This window comes from Bidens hawaiensis, unplaced genomic scaffold (assembly GCF_021521415.1).
Source record: "Bidens hawaiensis isolate Kalapana, Puna unplaced genomic scaffold, B.hawaiensis_p1.1 tig00009327_1, whole genome shotgun sequence".
Lineage (NCBI taxonomy): Eukaryota > Viridiplantae > Streptophyta > Magnoliopsida > Asterales > Asteraceae > Bidens > Bidens hawaiensis.
In genome coordinates this window covers 1-18,814 of record NW_027491688.1, presented here as the reverse complement: position 1 = coordinate 18,814, position 18,814 = coordinate 1, and the positions used below count along the sequence as shown (strand labels likewise).

The following is an 18,814-nucleotide window of genomic DNA, read 5'->3' as shown; positions in this document are numbered from 1 at the left end:
CCATTAGACGCCGCTGCTCGTTTATGAGCCATTCTTTAGGATCATTTGTTTCATCTTCTGGACCCATTGGTCCTTTTTGTTTCGCGCCGGCCCGATTTTGTAACGTGAGATCGTCTGGAGGAGTTTCAGTCTGGCCGTGAGGAGTTGTGATGAAGGGACGGTTACTGGTGGTGCGCGTAGAATCACGCGGCCCCCTCAGAAACTGCTGTCCCTCATTAACGTCCTCACGTTCAATATCCTCCAGAACTTGATCAACGTTATGAACGCCAGAAACCATGGTGATTTTTTTTTATATATAGATCTGATGAGATCTGATTGCCGTTGTAACAGTGGATGGCGCAAATGAAGAAACGTGGATCGACTCACTGGTAGACGATCTACTTTCCTCGGATGTGATTATGTTTCTTCACCGATGGTTTTCTTGGATCTGGGCTCTTCCACCTACAAAATGAACAGCACCGTCAACTTACCCCTCAGAAAGGGACAGAGGGGTCCTCTTTGGGGTAACCCTCCGGTGTGAGAATAAGTATTTGTAGGAGAAGATAATGTTATCAGAGTAAGGAATCTGGAGAGTATTGCTTAATAGCTGAATACTCTGTGATTTGCTGTGATTGTGTGTGTTACTGACTGTAACTGTCTGTGAGTGAATGTGATTGAATATGATTGAATGTGAATGAATATGTTACCGGCTGTAACTGTGTGTTGTTGGATGATCTTTTCCTTATGGAGTTGATGCTGTATTTATAGTGCTAGGGTTTCCACTGATTGGGCTCAGCCTTGTTGGCCTCCTCCAATTGCTCTGCGCCACGTGTCCTCTGGGACACCTGGTGCTTTCTCATTGGTTGTAATCACGTGGTAGCACATGTGTTATGCTGAGTTGTCCACCTTTCATTTGGCAGCTGTCAACATCAGCATATTCTTATTCCTTAAAAAGATACATTCTGGAAGGTTGTCTGACGTGCACAATCAAGGTTGCCCTAATCCTGATTTGGATAAGGACGAGGTTGATTATGTGCATGTGTGATACGCGCCTATCCTGAGGATGCACGAAGTCTTATCTTTATTCTCACGCGCAGATGTTTCATGCGCAGATGTGATATGCACGAGCATGTGATATGCGCCACGCGCGGATGCGCCACGCGCATATGTGATATGCGTGAGCATATGTGATGCCTGAGCATCTGTGGTGCCTGGGCATATGATGCCTGAGCATGTGTGGTGCCTGGGCATATGATGCCTGAGCATATGTGATATGCGCCATGCGCATAGGTTTTGGCTTTGTGCCTTCGTAATGTCTTTGATTTCAAGACTCTTGTCTATATCTTGTGGGTTGACCCGCCTCGCTCGTTGTTGAGGCGGGTACATACCTCTTCAAGTTCACCTCACGAATAGCGTCATTCACATGTTTTTCAGAGTTGAAGGAAACAGAGCTCCTCCAAACTTTAATCCTTTCCTTCAACCGTTTTGTATATCACATACAAGACAATAATTGTTGTAAGTGTTAGTACAATGTTTATAGTTCTTCTTGTTAAAATTGGTCTCGTCAATCTATTTTTAAACCCTATGATCTAAAAACCAAATGAAGAGAGAACAAAATATCTGTGGAGTGTTGGTTTAAAAATTACCAACGTGGGTTAAAAAATATCAATTTTTTATTATTATATTATAACTAGTGTGCATGAGCTAAACAACCTTTTCATTAGTTTAATGTTAAAACTTAAAAGCGTAAGTTAAAAATCACATTTATTATTTTATTAAAACGTTACTTGACGCACAATCTTATACAAATCATATAAAATCCGTATATTCCGTATAACTTCAGCATAATATACATTATCACATGTAACAATCTTAATTAAATTACATGAGTCTTATAAATCGTATGATACGTGAAAAATCCCACATAAACGGAAACTTCAATAACGAGGTAAAACCGCCCACTAACGCAGATGCCGAAGCTCAAACCGATGACCTATTCTAGAAGAAGCAACCGAACTACTATTAAACAGCTATATCGAACTAATATTGACTAGTGTGTTCTCCCTTTGTTATCTACATTCTACATGGACTCAACTACGACTGTTAATTGCATCAAACCGTGTAATAGAGTCAGGTTAATTGGATTTAAGAAAAAAAACAAAATTCGCTCTTCACTCAACCCAATTAAATCTCGGGTCTGTCGGGTTGCGGGTTAATAGAGTCAACTTCTAAAATTCATGAATCCAAATTCATCATCAAAGACTTATTTTATTTTTCATGATTGCAATATCAATTGTTTGCTTGCACAAATTCTTTTATACAATAACTAATTATATAAATTTTTGTGGTTAGCTTTATATTTATTTTAAGATTTAGGATGCAACAAAGTCCGAATCGTCACCCTAATGTTCAAAATTCTTTAATGTATATAGAAAACAAATAAAAGACTACAAAGAGAACTTCAGTTATTTGCAATACATTTATAAATCTTGATAAACTAAGCTACTATTCTATTTTACACTTTCAACTTTTAAACATAAACATATGTAAAATGATTAGTCATTACACAATTGTATCATTTCAACATATTTCGGGTTATTCAAGTTAACCCAAAACCTTTTTTTTATATAAATCCGAAACCCATCCTTAATTACAACTCGGGTTTATCAGGTTAACCCAACTAACCGTATCAAAACTTTTTAATTTTATTTAACCTGACTCTAATAAACTTATTTGGGTATGAGTTAAGACTCACGTAAACAACTTAATTAAAAAACCTTAAAAGGAGAAAATAACACGTGTATACAATGGGCACCAGAGGCGATCCAACGGCCATTAATCTGTCGTCAAGCTATACGCCGCAGTTCACCAACGCAAGCAATCTTCTCATTGTCCGTTAAGATCAAAATTAACCGAACAATAATAATAAAAAGAAAGCATATGCCATTGATTCTAAATGGGTTCTTTTTAGACATTCTCAGATGCCCATACTCTCTTTTAGCTTCACCATACACATATATATATACTCTCTTTCACATACCCTTTTCATTTCTTGATATTAAAATAAAGGTACTCAATTTCTCATCTTTTTCTTGTTATTTTGTGTTTCTTGATGACACGAATCTTGATCCAAAATGGGTGTGTGTTAATTAGCTTGATTCTTGTTTACAAACTTTGATTTTTAGTAAAACCCTAGTTTTGTCTTTAGTGAATAATATTCTGATGGTGAAATGCATGTCTGAATTTTGCTATTAATAGTTGCATTTATGTTAATTGGATGAATTTTGGGATTTTGTCAAAAAGAGGGCTTTTATGATTTTATAAGATAATTTATAAGTTACTATTTATAATTTTTTTTAAAAGGGTGTTTTTGATTCAGGATTCTGGAACTTGTTACATGGAAAGATTGTGAATCAAGTATTGATTTTTAGAGTTTGAACATGGGGACAGATAGGCAGCCTGTTGGTATATTAGATACCATTAACATGGAGACTGTAAGGAGTATGTTGACAACCCATACATATTACCCGTACCCGCATGAGCATTCGCGCCACGCGATTATTGCAGTTGTTGTCGGCTGCTTATTTTTCATTTCGTCAGATAATATGCATACATTGATCCAGAAGCTAGACAAGAATATTAAATGGTGGTCGATCTACGCGGGTTTGCTTGGGTTTTTCTATTTCTTTTCGTCCCCGTTTGTTGGGAAGACGATCAAGCCAAGCTATTCAAATTTTAGTAGATGGTAAGTTGTTCTTGAATCTTGACACTTCTTTTTTTATGATTACATGTTAAATTTGTAACTTTTTGAAATACTTGGTTAAATGGGCAGGTTTTTATGATTAAATTAAAGTTTGTAACATTTCGAATTTGGTTGAATGAGCTGGTTTTTATGGTGTTTGTTTTACGATAAGATCAAAGTTTGTAACCTTTTAAAGTTTTTGATTAAATGGGCAAGTTTTTATGGTTTTTATCTTATGATTAGATTAAAATTTGTAAGTTTTTGAAATTTTGATTAAATGGGGAAGTTTTTGTGGTGTTTCTTTTATGATTAGATTAATGTTTGTAACTTCTTGAAGTTTTTGGACCAATGAGCAAGTTCTTATGATGTGTAGGTATATCGCATGGATATTGGTGGCGGCTTTATACCATCTTCCAAGCTTTCAGTCAATGGGGGTAGACATGAGGATGAATTTATCTCTCTATTTGACAATATTCATTTCTTCTATTTTTGTTCTCCTTGTTTTCCATTTAGTATTCTTTGGCCTTTGGTATATTGGATTTGTATCTCATGTGGCTGGAAGGAGACCCGATATCTTGACTATTCTTCAAAATTGTACTGTAAGTTGAACCCAATGGAAATTACCTATTTGCCCATTGTCATTGTTAGGTTGTTACCAGTTGTTAGGCTTGTAAACGAATCAAACGTTCAGTGAACCTTTCTGTTTGTGGGAAATTCGTTTATGCTTTCTTATTAATAATTGTATGAACATGAACAAGTTTTTTTGTTCATTTAGTTAAGTGAACGAACATGAAAATGCTGCATTCATTTTTGTTCGCTTCGTTTTCAAGCCTACCAACTTTTAAAAGTTTTGGGGACATTTGACAAAATCTTTTGGGAAAATATTATATTTTAATGTTGGCTTTGGTCATCATTTTTATGGGCTTGCTATGCATGTAGGTATTAAGTGTGGCATGTTGTGTATTTTATAGCCACTGTGGAAATCATGCGTTAAATGAAACACCGTTTGGACGAAAAGATTCGGGTTTGTTTTCACTTTGGAGAAAAAGTGAAGTGGGTGACTTGTTGGCCAAGTTTCTCAAAATGTATGAGTTTAAAGATGAAGTATGCAAATCTTGGTTTGCACCAGTCGGGTCTGCCCGTGATTATCCACTTCTTTCTAAATGGGTTATATACGGAGAGGTATACTTTATTTTCTTAATTATCTTAAATTTATTTATATTGTTTTAATTCAGTTTTGTATATTTTTTTCTTTTAGTTTTCTTGCAGTGGTCCGTGTGAATCTTCGGATGAAATATCTCCAATATATTCTTTATGGGCGACATTTATTGGTCTTTATATTGCTAATTATGTTGTGGAAAGATCAACCGGGTACGAGTGCTTAATTGTTTAATTCTTGTGTACACAATTAGCTATATTTTTAATTTTTGTTTTTGAATCTTAATTATCAGATGGGCTCTTACCCACCCTCTTTCGGTCAAAGAAACCGAGAGGTTGAAGAACAAGCAGATGAAACCTAGTTTCTTGGATATGGTTCCTTGGTACTCGGGGTATATATTTCTACTCTCTTTACACACACATACTAGTGTGTATGTGTTAGGGGTGCACATGAAACCAGAAAGCCGACCCATCACCTAAAAACCGAACCAAAATAACCGAGCCCAAACAAAAACAGGCGGTTTTTTTATGTTTCCTTGAAAACCAAATGTTCGGTCGGTTTGCATGTAATTAAAGCCGAATTTATGGATTTTTTTTTCTTATTTTTACTTTTAAGCAATTTATAAGAATTTGATAAATAGTGTAACCCAATAATTATAGTCAAAATGTATAAAAATCAAGTAATTATCAATTAATAAAAAATTTAGGCCCAATTCATTATTCTGGGCCTTTTTGGGCTCAAATATTTCTTGCCCAAATGATAAGATCGAAAAAACCGGAACCAAACCGAGCCCAAGCCTAAAACAGAAATCGAACGGTATCCAAAAACTCAAAAACCGAATTTTCAGTTCTTGTTTCGGTTTGAGCCCAAAACCAACACATGCACACCCCTATTACGCATGTTTATACTTTATACTTATAACTGAGAAGCAATATTCGTTATTAAATGCTAGACTACATATTATGTTGCAGAACATCAGCTGATTTATTCAAGACCGTGTTTGACCTCCTTGTATCTGTAACAGTTTTCGTGGGACGATTTGATATGCGCATGATGCAGGTTTTAGATACTCTAATCTCTTATCTTTTTCTTATGTTTTTTCATTTCGTTAATTTTGGTTCTTTTTGTAGGCGGCAATGAGTGGTGGTCATGAAGGGGCTAAACAAGAAGACTTTTTATATGACCATTTTAGTCAAAAGGACGACTTTTGGTTTGATTTTATGGCCGATACCGGTGATGGTGGCAACTCTTCTTATTCAGTTGCTAGACTTCTTGCTCAACCATCACTTCATGTTTGGAACAATGGTTCTTTGAACAAATTGCCTCGTGGAGACCTTCTTCTTATTGGAGGCGATCTTGCGTAAGTTTCACATTTTTTCCGCAATTTATAGTTATTTAAATAAGAAAAGTTGAATTTAAGTTAATATTAATTGTATGTTATGTTTAGGTACCCTAATCCATCGGCATTCACTTATGAAAAACGGTTATTTCGTCCTTTTGAGTATGCTCTTCAACCGCCACCTTGGTATAAAGAAGAGCATATAGCCGTAAACAAACCTGAATTACCTCGTGGTGTATCTGAGCTAAAACTATATGACGGGCCCCAGTGTTTTATTATCCCTGGAAATCATGGTGGGTTTTTTTTTATTTTATTATATTTTATTTGGGTAACTTTACACAATAGTAACCAAGTTTGCCCAGTGTCTCGTTAAAGTTGCTCAACTTTCATTAGGTGTTCTAGTCTTATGAATTCTTTTTATAAATGGCCCTTTAAAAAAAATAAAAATAAGTGACCTGAATTATGGTGTTACAGTTTAGTGACTAGGTTTTCAGTTTTACTCAACCAAACAATTATGAAACTTAGGTTATTATTTAGTGAATCTTTTTCTATCATAATTACTGTCTATTTTAAGTTAATTTAAAAAGAAATAATCACTAAATAGTTGCTATGATTTACATATGTTATATATAGGTGGCTTAATTTTAAAGAAGTTAAACATTTAAAATTAAAATTTCACCAGGTTGGAACAAAAAAGCTTTGAGTGCCTTCAGTGGGACACCCGATAAACATGGTTACTATTATGTGAAGTTTTTCCCTTTTGTTTTTATTGTAAAGTTAAATACTTTATGTCTATGTCTACAGTTTAGTTCTTTAACATAAAGATTGTTCCTTTTTGGCAATTTCAGATTGGTTTGATGGGCTTCAAACTTTCATGAGGTACATTTGTCACAAGAGTTGGTTAGGTGGATGGTTGATGCCCCAAAAGAAAAGCTACTTTGCTTTACAACTACCAAAAGGGTGGTGGGTGTTCGGTCTCGATTTAGCTCTTCATAGTGATATCGATAGTTATCAATTCAAGTTTTTTTCGGAGCTTGTACAAGAAAAAGTTAAAGAAACTGATTCGGTGATCATTATGACGCATGAACCGAGTTGGATTCTTGATTGGTATTGGGATGATGTCACGGGAAAGAATGTCACGCATCTTATATGCGATTATTTAAACGGGAGGTGTAAACTTAGGGTAGCGGGGGACTTGCATCATTATATGCGACATTCGTATGTTGAGTCCGAAAAACCCATGGTGCAACATTTACTTGTGAACGGGTGTGGTGGGGCGTTTTTGCATCCGACACATGTGTTTAGTGGTTTTAATCGAGCGTATGGAACACGTTATGAAACTAAAGCCGCTTATCCATCCACTCAAGATTCAAGCAGGGTATTTAACAATCATTATGTTAAAGCTGTTTAATAAAGTTATGTTATTTCTATTTAAAAGGGTGAATATTTGAATAACATGATTAAGGAGGTATTGACGATTTTGACCCGTTTTCTTTAGCTAACTTTTAGTTTATCTGTTGACACATTAGAGATAGAACATACCCCAAATAGATCCATTCATAATAAAATGGGTCGAAATTTCCACTTCTACCATTATTCTCATCTTTTTTTCACTGCATTTTTTGGGTCGACAGTTGCTCTGCAATTTTTTTTGGTCAAAATGGACTGGGGTGACCTGAAGTTTAATTCTTTCTGTAAACAATCACTATGTTAAATCTGTTTACATTCATAGATAATAATAAGCTGGATATTCTAATTAGAAGATTGATTAACGAGGTATGGACAATGACCCGTTGACCCGTTTTTAGCCATCTTTTTAGTTTATACATTGACCCATTAGAGATAAAACATGACCCAAGTAGAGCCATCTCCCTATTCACTTTTTTCGCTGCATTTTGGGTTAAAAAAATTGTGTATGCAGATTGCTCTGGGAAACATATTAAAGTTCCGGAAGAAAAACTGGCAGTTTGACTTCATTGGCGGGTTCATATACTTCATCTTGACTTTTTCATTGTTTCCACTGGTATTCATTCATCAATTTAACCTTTTATTATTATTTTCTTTTTTTTAACCAAAGCCAATTATTTATTTATTTATTGTCACAGTGCAAGCTAGATCATATCTTACAAGCCGATACATTTTCTGGTCACATAAAAAGCTTTTTTAGTACAGTGTGGGATTTGTCTATGTACATGTTTGGTCAATCATATGTATCATCTACGGGTGCTTTGTTATTATTGGCAGCTGCCATATCATTCGTTCCCTCCAAAGTTTCCAAGAAAAAAAAAGTAGCAATCGGTGTCGTTCATGTTTCAGCCCATTTAGTTTCCGCTTTAGTTCTCATATTATTAATGGAGCTCGGTGTTGAAACCTGCATTAGACATAATCTTTTGGCAACATCAGGTATGTTTTTGTTTCATTTTAGTTAGAGTTAAATACGGTTTTAGTCCCTGTAGTTTGACCCAAATAATTCGTTTAGTTCACTAGTCTCAATTTTAATTTTTACAGTTTCATTTTCGTATCAAATAAAGTCCAGCCCACTAACCGCATCTAAGTTTTCTGTTAATGTTTTATTCAAGACCAAAATACCCTTAGATTAATAAATTTTTTGGGACCCACTTAAAAATAATGTATATTTATACTACAGGTATTACTATTAGGCAAAATGTACATATTTTATAAACAATACTCTAAGGGTATTTTGGTCTTTTAATTAAAGTTTATAACAGAAAATTTGGATCGAGTTAGTGGGCTGGACTTCAATTGTTACGAAAATGAAACTATTGGACCAAAAAATCCAGATTCATACTAATGGACAAAAAGAGTTATTTGGGTCAACCCGCATGGACTAAAACTGTATTTATCTCTTTTAATACTTTTTAACATGAAAATGTTTCACAAGTATATATATAATTTGCTCTATGCATATGTATATCATTTCAGGTTATCACTCGTTATATGAATGGTATAGATCAGTGGAAAGTGAACATTTCCCGGACCCCACGGGTCTCAGAGCGCGTATAGAGAAATGGACTCTCGGTCTTTATCCGGCGTGTATTAAATATCTTATGTCAGCTTTTGATGTTCCCGAGGTTGGAAACTTTAATTATTTTGGATTTCTGATTTTTCTTGAATTAAAAACTAGGTTAGAACCCCGTGTATTGCATGGGTTGAATAAAAGAAATATTAAATTGTCAGTAATGAAGATTTAGGTATTATAAAATGATATTTTGAGATAACATATGATTGCTATTATGATAAGTTAATAACTACTATTTTAATATATTTGAAGTTAAATATCTCACATAACTTACTGTATTTAATTTAATATATATTATGTTTTATTACTATAAAAGTATAAATTCAAAGGGTAAAACAAGTGAAGCGGGAAAAAGAATCTTGGGCTCACAAAATTGTGACACGGCACAACTAGTTATTTATTAGATATAGATTATGTTATATATTGTTAATTTTTTTGAATTTTAGGTAATGGCTGTGACAAGGACGAACATATGCAAAAACGGGATGGTTTCACTTTCTCGTGGGACCGCGATTATATACTACGCGTCGGTTTTTCTTTACTTTTGGGTGTTCTCGACTCCCGTGGTGTCACTTGTATTCGGAAGCTATTTGTATATCTGTATAAACTGGCTCCATTTGCATTTTGATGAAGCGTTTTCATCTCTCCGGATTGCTAATTACAAGTCGTTCACACGGTTTCACATCATGGAGGATGGAAATCTTGAAGTTTTCACTCTTGCAGTTGATAAAGTGAGAATCTTGGTTGATAATTTCTAGTTAATACTTAATACCATTCTTGTTATTATTATTGTTTTGGTTGAATAATGTTTTGGAATTTGATATACTTAGGTCCCAAAGGAATGGAAGTTGGATTCTAATTGGGATAATGAGTTAAAACAAGGGCACCAGTTGAGTTACCAAAGGAAGTATCCAAGTAAATGGAGGGCTGATTCTTCTCATCAAGATCCAGTTACTACTTTAAAAGTTGTTGATCATTTTGTTATTCAAACTTATAAACCAGAATCAGGGGTACAAGATTCATTTTTTCTCATTAATGAGGGATCTAGTTAGAGGTTTAGTTAAAATAGGTTTGTATCACTTGTTTAGTGTATCTACCATAGTAAATATTTGTGTAAATCCGTGCAATAATTATGTTTTCCTTAGCTAGTTAGAGAGAACTAACTTTTCAATATAAAAAAAAAATAATAATAATAAAAGAAAGAAAGATAACATTAATGTCCAATATACAAACTACAAAGTATTACAAACAGAATGTTTTAAATACATTGTTACAATGTCAAAAAATCCCATCAGCAGCCCTTCCTCTGAAAATACGCGAAGAGAGCAATGTGGGATAAATGTCATTTCAATGGTCTCTATAGCTATGTAAGTATGATCATGCTACAAGTCTATGTAAGTTAGCGTGTGTCAGCTGTACAAATCGACCACAATATTTGATTAGTGCAAATTTATCCTAACAGCTTCACTCTGTACATCGGTATTTACATGGTTTTGAGGACTATAATGTGAATGTACATGGCTAGAATGACTTGTCAGTTGTCATGGATACTTGCTCTAAGTTTGTGTAAAAGATGTAATGTTTCACTGTAAGATGGATCAGTTTTGCTTATCGGTTTGCATGAGTTTACATGATCCGTTGACTCTAACACCTGTCGTGAACCACAAAAAGAACAGTCAAAATCATCGGTGTATACATACACACATACATACATATAGTTTCAAATTTAAAGAATTGAAAACATACCACAAGTTTCCCATATCCAGGATATGATGATTCAATTGGAACTATTTCGAGTCTGAAAGCCCAACCTCCATAGCCTTCAACTATTGGAGTCACTTTAGTCTGCAAAACAATCAATGTCAAAAGTCAAAACTCTAAAAAGTGATTGAACTTATGGACTAACGGTACTACCTCACAAAAACTGAGTACATCAAGGGCCCCTCTCTTATGCAGGCGACGAATAAGATCGTTAAGTTCTAATAATCTTGGAGAACCACTTCTCAGCTCTCCAATCTGCAAAAACATATATATCAAACGTATCTTTCCATGATAATTAATTTACATTAAAAGATCAAAAAAAGTGATACCGTTGGTGCAGGGCGTAGAACAAAGCCCATTCGACAAGGCAAATCTGCAAGTTTGCTACCAAAGTGTGGGCAGCTATAAAACACCTGAATCATGTATAAAAAATTAAAAACACGTGTGCGCGTGCTTATATACACATTATCTTGAAATGAACATACCACACCAATTGTGTTATTAACAAGGTTATCTAAGTTCTCAGTTCTAGCTTGATGAAGCATCTGCTTGACAACTAAGCCACCCATGCTGCAATAATGATGCATTGTGATTAACACTAAGAGAAAATATCCACTACATTCACTCAAAGTTTTTTTGTTCCTCTAAAGTCACTCAACTTTCATCAGGTGTTCCGATCTTATGATTTTTTATATATAAATGATTAGATTTTTTAATTAACTGACATAAATGGAAACATATATGAATCCTAGTTATTGTTGATTATTTTTTTCATAGTAACTTGAAGTAAGACTGTAAGAGGTAATGGTGATAAAAAATCATTAAATAATCACTAAAAAGTAACCAAGATTCATATTTATTTTATTTTTCTCAATTTTTACAAATTTTAAACATTTACAAAAAAAATTCATAAGATTGGAACACCAAATGAAAGTTAAGTGACTTTAGATGAACAAAAAAAAACCTTTTAGAGTGACTTTAGTGGAACACTTGGAAAACTTGGTTATTGTTGTATAAAGTCACCTATAAAACTAATTCGATATAAGAAAATAAGTAACCAAACCATATATTAGACGGACCTGTGAGTTACAAATACAACGGGTCGATCTCCAATGCCTGCAGTAATTAGCTTTTCCAATAACATGGAGCTCACTTCCTGCATAATCCAAATATACTTGCTACACAGTTACACAAATAATCTTTATTATACAAGGACATATGGAAATGCAAACCTGAAGAGGCAAGCTTGATCCAGACCACTGTGTTAGATTCGTCTGCAAAAGTTTAATAAAAACAAGACGGCTTTTATAACTTCATAAACATGTCGATAAAAACAGTACTATTATAAACCTTGTATTTTAGAGTAAACATACGCGCGTGAGGAAAATCAGTCGAAAGCCATTCAGCAGGCCAAAAGGTACCATGCTTTCCTGCTTCTTCATCAATCTTTTCCACAAGTCCAGATTTTGATGAGGACTTGCATTCAGATAACCTCCATGACTTAAACGGGCCACCACGCAGCCCGTGAACAAACACAACATCAAACAAAGGATCCATGTGACTCACTGACTCACTATTGCTATCATCATACATTCTGGTATCATAGTCAAGATAACCCTCATGGACTTCTGAGAATGGGTTGACACGACCCTTATCCAACGGTGCACTAACAGCAGATTCCCACCTTTGTTCTACCGCATACTTCCATTTCCAGTGAGGCAAGTTGGGATTGATTAAATAAATCATCTCACTAAAATGAGGACACTTACGTGTTTCATCATCATCATTACAAAAAATATTCAATAATGTCGCTCTCGCATAGCTTCGAATCTTGAGATCATTACATCCAGATATTTTCCCATTAGCACAATCTTCAAGCCAATCACACCAAACTTTATCTTTTAATACAAATTCCTTAACTTTTGGATGAACCGAAAGAATGGTTAAAAACTTGGCTGCATGCCTACGAATATGGGCTGCAGGTGGGACCCGAATACTAGACGGATTCTGATCGGGTTGATCACTCGATTTCGTATCGGTTGATGCATTGTATGCTTCACTTGCTGCTAATTTCTCATAATCATCCTTTAACATGAGGCGACGAAGTAAAGAAACGACACCATAATCGATTATTCTCGTTTGGCAATCGGTGTCATCACTGCATATTTCAGACATTGTTTTGATACCCTTAAGAGTTGCTAGTGCAGAATCTACAACATTCACTTTGGGTGCATTTTTCTTGATGTTTTTAAAAGATGTCAAAAAGGGTTCAATGGAAAGAAGATCTTTTAAAGACTCGGTTCCCAACCGATTAACTGTTAAGTTAACCACGGCACTGGCTAATTGCTTAGCTGCCTGTGTGCCGGATACAACATTTGCCTGGTCGATTTGTGTCTACAAGAATTAAGTAGCTTAATCAATTATTGTAAGTCCATGATCAACAAATAAATACAATGCATGTATATGGTTTATGTTGATTATAATTATTACCAGTAACTATAAGGTTTTATTAGTTCATGGCACGTAGGCCCAAGTTAGGTTTCTTTGGGGATCTTAAGTTCTTTCCTATAAGGCTATAAACGAACCAAACGTTCGATGAGTTGTTCGTGAACCATTCAGTGGGAAGTTCGTTTATTTACTAAACGAATAAACATGAACACAACTTTTTGTTCATTTACTTATACAAACGGACATGAACACATGTCTCGTTCGTTCATTTATGTTCATGAACGTTCGTTCGTTTATGCTCCTTAGTTTACGTTTATGTATTCCTATAAATTGAAAGGCCCACAACAATTTAGTCTAGTTTTAATTGTCCGTGTCCATTTATATCAACGAACAAATATAAATGAACATGGGCACATTCATTTTATTCATGAACGAAAAAGAACAAGAACACCCTGTTCGTTTTATTGTTCGTGTTCGGTCGTTTGTTTGATTAAAGTTAAATGAATGAACACTAACATGCCTCGTTCATGTTCATTCGGTTCGTTAGAGGCCTAATTGAGGGTTCCCATTCATTCTAATTACATGATTCAGTTAAAACATGTAGCCACTTTTACAGTTAAAACAAAAAATGAAGCTACAAACCTTCACTTTATCTTTAGGTTGTCCTTTAAGTGATGCAGTTCTATGCTTCAGAATATCACTCAACAATATAGCTAACCAACCTTGAGAAATTGGTATAGAAGAAGGTGCATAATCTTCAAGAACACGCGAAAGAATCTTTACAGCCGAAGAACGCGTAGCATCAGAAGAAGTTTCACCAAACACCCATTGAAGCAGAATGCTTGACCACTTTTGACCTTCTTCAAGAGACAAATGCATGTTCTCAGTGCATAATGATTCTAAACCTTTCGCCAACGCTTCTTGCACAGACTCATGTTTCTTCATTCTTTTAGCAGTTTCCCTCATCAAATAAAGACTCTTTTCCATAACCTCCTTTTGAGCCCCGGGGCATCGTTCAAGTGATAACAAGAAAGCAGATAAAGCCACACGAGTCAACGGGACATCATCACTTTTGCTTGCTTGTGACACTGTGGAAAGAAGGCTGGAACCCCAATCGGGTACAAACTCTTCTGAAGGAAGGTTTCGGTCTTCTAGCAATAACCTTGCAACTAAAGTCCCGTGCCATTTCACAGACCTCTCGGGTGCAACCAAGGCGGTCATGATGGCTTGACCATCATGGTCAAGTTCTTGGATATGTGACGGTTCACGTCGGAAGCCATGGCCCAATTGGCTAAAGCCCAAGCAGCAAAAGGGACTGCAACATGTTGGCAATGCAAATCATCCCATAAACCAGGGATAAAAGTTGCAGAGTTAGCACCTATTTTGTTGAATAACATTCTTTTGTTTTTCTGTTTGGGTTTACCATGTGGCTGATTTAGCTTCTTTGAACGGTTTGGTCTAGAAGCGGGTGGTTCTGGTTCGTTCCAGTTTGTGCCACCTTCTTCAACCACTTGCAGTGCAGCTGCAATGTCTCGCAATGCAGCTTTTCTTGATAGCTTTGGTTTCAGCTTGATTTTATCCACATTATCATCATCATGTGAAGTGACAATATCCATTATTGCTGCAACAAGCATGCTCCTGCCTTTTAGTGGATCAGCAGTTTTATACGAATTAGGGCTCGTTTTCTGCTTAATTGAAAATGCAGCATATCAATTAATGTTTCTCATTTGATATTTTGAATGGCCACACTATATCTACACCACCCCGGCTGATTTCAAGCCATCAAACAGTCATCCCAAAACACTTCGACGGACATTTGGACCAAAAAAGTCAAACTTTGAAAATTATTGATCAAAAGGCCGTTTGAACAATATTCAGACGGCCATTCTGACAATTGTTGTCAAACTTTAATTATTGTTTACAACGACCATTTGAAAAATACCTGGATGGCCATTCTAACCATAAAAGATCAAATTTTTGAATTTTTGGTCAAAACGTCCGTTTGACCTCTCTATCCAGACGGCCCAGATGTCACAGACACACATAACCGTCTGTTCTATAAAGCACTAATTAGTAATTATACCTGGTCTTGACAGTGACGATGGGTCGAGAAGATGAACCGGAGAAGATTAAGAACCGCTTGAGGCCGTCTGAGAACCGCCTCAGAAACATTAGGATCCGCAATCAAGTAGGCCAAAGCCCTAGCCGATTCCACCTGAGTACCATAACTCCCACCTCTATTCAACGCCACGGAGTCCAACAACCAATCCACCACCAACCCACCACCCGCCCCAACAATGGCAGACCTCCTGGTCGCATCAGCCGCCAACAAAGCCGCAACCTTAACCTCAAACCCTGCACGAACCTCATGGTTAGCTGAAGACAAAACAGAACTCAACGACTTCCATAGCACCGATAAAGCGACACCCGTATGCTTCATGGTGTCCATGATCCTCCTGACGGACTCGTTGGACGTTCGATGGTGAAATCTTCCATCATGCGGGTTTTCTTACGTCGGACTTCGTGAAACTCGTCGTAATCGTAGAAAACAACGTAGGATACGGCAAGGGTGGCGGATAGAATACTGGAAACAACGGCAACGCGGGAGAAGGAGTTTGGGCGGAGACGGTAGAGGAGGGGACCGGGTTGGGCCGGAGAACAAGCATTTTGTAGCTTCTTGAGGATTCGGTTATAGGCGGATGAAGGTGAGGAAGAATAGAGGCGATTTGGTGCATATTTAACGGTGGTTTTGATTATCAATGTATGGGAAAGCATGATAATATTGATATTATGCATGCATGTAATGTAATGTAATGTAATGTAATGTAATGTAATGCAATAAAATCTTTGGGGAATTGGTTAAATCAGTTTTACAAGGTTTTAGAATAGAATTTACGACGCCGAGAGCGAAGATCGTGGGGAATATGCGGCATAAAATAAAGTATAGTGGATTTTTTTTATGTTTTATAACTTTATCCGGTTTGGAATCATCTGACATTAATTGATTAACAAATGTATAAATGTACAATGGTGTTATAGTGAAAACTTGTATTAACATCCTCAAATGAATATGTACATTGTGATTGCAATTTAACTAATTACTACAACGTGTTGTTTAATTGTTTGCTTGATTCCATCAACATTTAGTTATTGGATTTTGTATCGATATTAAACTAAACATTTAAATGTTAGTTTGAAATTGATCAAAAAGGTTTGAAAGAAAAAAAAAAATTAAAATATATCAAAAGAATTTGAACTTGTAATGAATTTAGAGACAAAATAATCTATATTTATATTATATTATAAGAGGAGTGATGGACGAAATAGTCATTTCACAATTTAGATGACAAAACGTATTTTTTGTGCCGGTTGGTTTCTATAGATTTGATCTATAATCTATGACATGCATGTTGGTTTTCAAATATATAATTTATATGGGAAATGACACATGTTTTTTGTTAATGTCTATTTTTGGTTGGCAAATTTATGCTTACCTAGAAATAGCTGCAAAGTATAAATAGTTGCATATTAATGATGTGTGATTTTTAAAATTGTCGCGCTAAGCCACACAACGTACATTATCACTTTAGAACAAGATCAGTTTCGTAGCCCTATATATGCTCTCATTGACTATGGTTTTCTTATGATGTTTGTTAGCAAATTGAAAATTTGAGACATTTGGATTTCATCTTATGGAGAACTATGAAATTCAAATCCTAAATCAGCTCGAGTTAAAATTGGTTTAGTTTGGTCAACAAAGGTCAAAACTTGCTTATGATCGGTTTAGTTGTCATTGTGAATTGGTAATAGTTAGTTAAAAAAAGACATACCCGTCGCGAAGCGTGTCGATCGTCTCTCCCTCGTATCTATACTTAATATATCTATATTTCTATACATTACATATCATTCATATAAGCGTCATTTCATCTGCTACCATCTCTCGCTCTCTCTTCTTAAGGGCTAATTAAAGCTCAGAGCACTTTCTCGGTAACAACTATTCTTAGGCGACGTTATTTCCACTCTCTGCCAACGTTAAATTTCAATTAATATGGAATGAACTCAATTGAATGGTTATATATGTAATCACTTGAACGGTTATATAACCCTAATCTCTCAACCCCACCATTCGACATCTCAAATTTCACCACTGTGGCACTTCCTCCCACCCTCGCACCATTGCCACCACCACCACCACCACCATCATCATCATTGTCGTCGTTTTCCATCATCGATTATCCACTTGATCTTAAACCTTGATTGCTCCGGCACCCTCATTTTAGATGCAAGTCCTCGTGAGTTTCTGTTTCGCAATTCCAAATTTTATTATTAATTTTGCAATCCAGTATAATATGTATTAGAATCAATAATTAGTTGGTTTTATATTTGATTTTGTTGTTCGAGATCGCTTAGACAGTTCTAGAATTTCTAAGAGTGGTTCTTTCTTAAAGAAGATGTTAACGCATATGTACTGCTTCTGAATTTGATTTTACCTGTTCGTGACATTAGGTGATATGATTATCTTGTGCTCTTGATATTAGATTATGTGCTAGTTACTTCACTTGATGCCAAATGGATAAATTGAGAGATTAGGGATTGTTATGTACAATGCAACATCCACAAATTTGCCTCAGATTTTGCATACTTGTTATAAGAAAGTGAACAAATAAGATACCAATCCAATTTTTATCTAACTGGCAATGAATTTTGGAAATTGATATATGTATATGTTTGTTCTTGATCTCATTATTACAACAGTCTCTGACTAGAATTGTTTCGTACGATGTGGTGATACAGAATGAAGAATTTATTGATGAAATGAATCTCTTAGCTTGTTATACTTTCAAGTTTCAATGACCAGCGATGTTAGTATATGTTGAAGACACTATCAGTCATGTAGAAACTAGGGTATGAAAACATATTGAATCTATAATAATCAGTATACTCGTTACCCATTCCATGCTACTTCTATGTATTTATAGTTTTATACAATCTTTGTTACTTGAGCTATTAAGGTAATGTTCTAAAGAATATAGAGAGACTATTGCATCTTTGATGTTTGTTGCTGAAAAAATTTCTGATCTTCTAGAGCTGCATGATCTCTAGGTTTTATTTAAAAAAAAATATGGGAATGGTTTAAAATGTTATGTTAATCAAGTGATAAGTTTCCAGATATTATAACATTATATGAATATGGTTTTGACCTAACATCGTTACATACGTCTAATCCGTTTGTTGGTTACCATTAGCCTCCAAACCGCTAGCGGTGGAGAAGAGAATTAAGTGGCTGCAAGATATAGCGGTCGGGATTATAAGGCGATTATAAGGCGATTATAAGGTGTCGGATTT

General features: G+C 35.4%; 1 protein-coding gene and 1 pseudogene across 1 annotated transcript; one reads left to right on the top strand and one right to left on the bottom strand.

Moving 5' to 3' along the window:
- The first annotated feature begins 3,307 nt into the window (after positions 1 to 3,307).
- LOC143532025 (uncharacterized) lies at positions 3,308 to 10,406 on the top strand. Its single transcript, XM_077027182.1, has 14 exons — positions 3,308 to 3,724; positions 4,095 to 4,320; positions 4,661 to 4,903; positions 4,980 to 5,092; positions 5,173 to 5,271; positions 5,852 to 5,939; positions 6,011 to 6,240; positions 6,328 to 6,512; positions 7,068 to 7,597; positions 8,141 to 8,242; positions 8,325 to 8,622; positions 9,163 to 9,311; positions 9,706 to 9,990; positions 10,090 to 10,406. The coding sequence occupies exons 1-14, from the start codon at positions 3,420 to 3,422 to the stop codon at positions 10,309 to 10,311; spliced, it is 3,075 nt and encodes a 1,024-aa protein (XP_076883297.1). The 5' UTR covers positions 3,308 to 3,419; the 3' UTR covers positions 10,312 to 10,406.
- A 152-nt stretch (positions 10,407 to 10,558) lies between these two features.
- LOC143531999 (uncharacterized) lies at positions 10,559 to 15,935 on the bottom strand (annotated as a pseudogene).
- Positions 15,936 to 18,814: the final 2,879 nt, after the last annotated feature.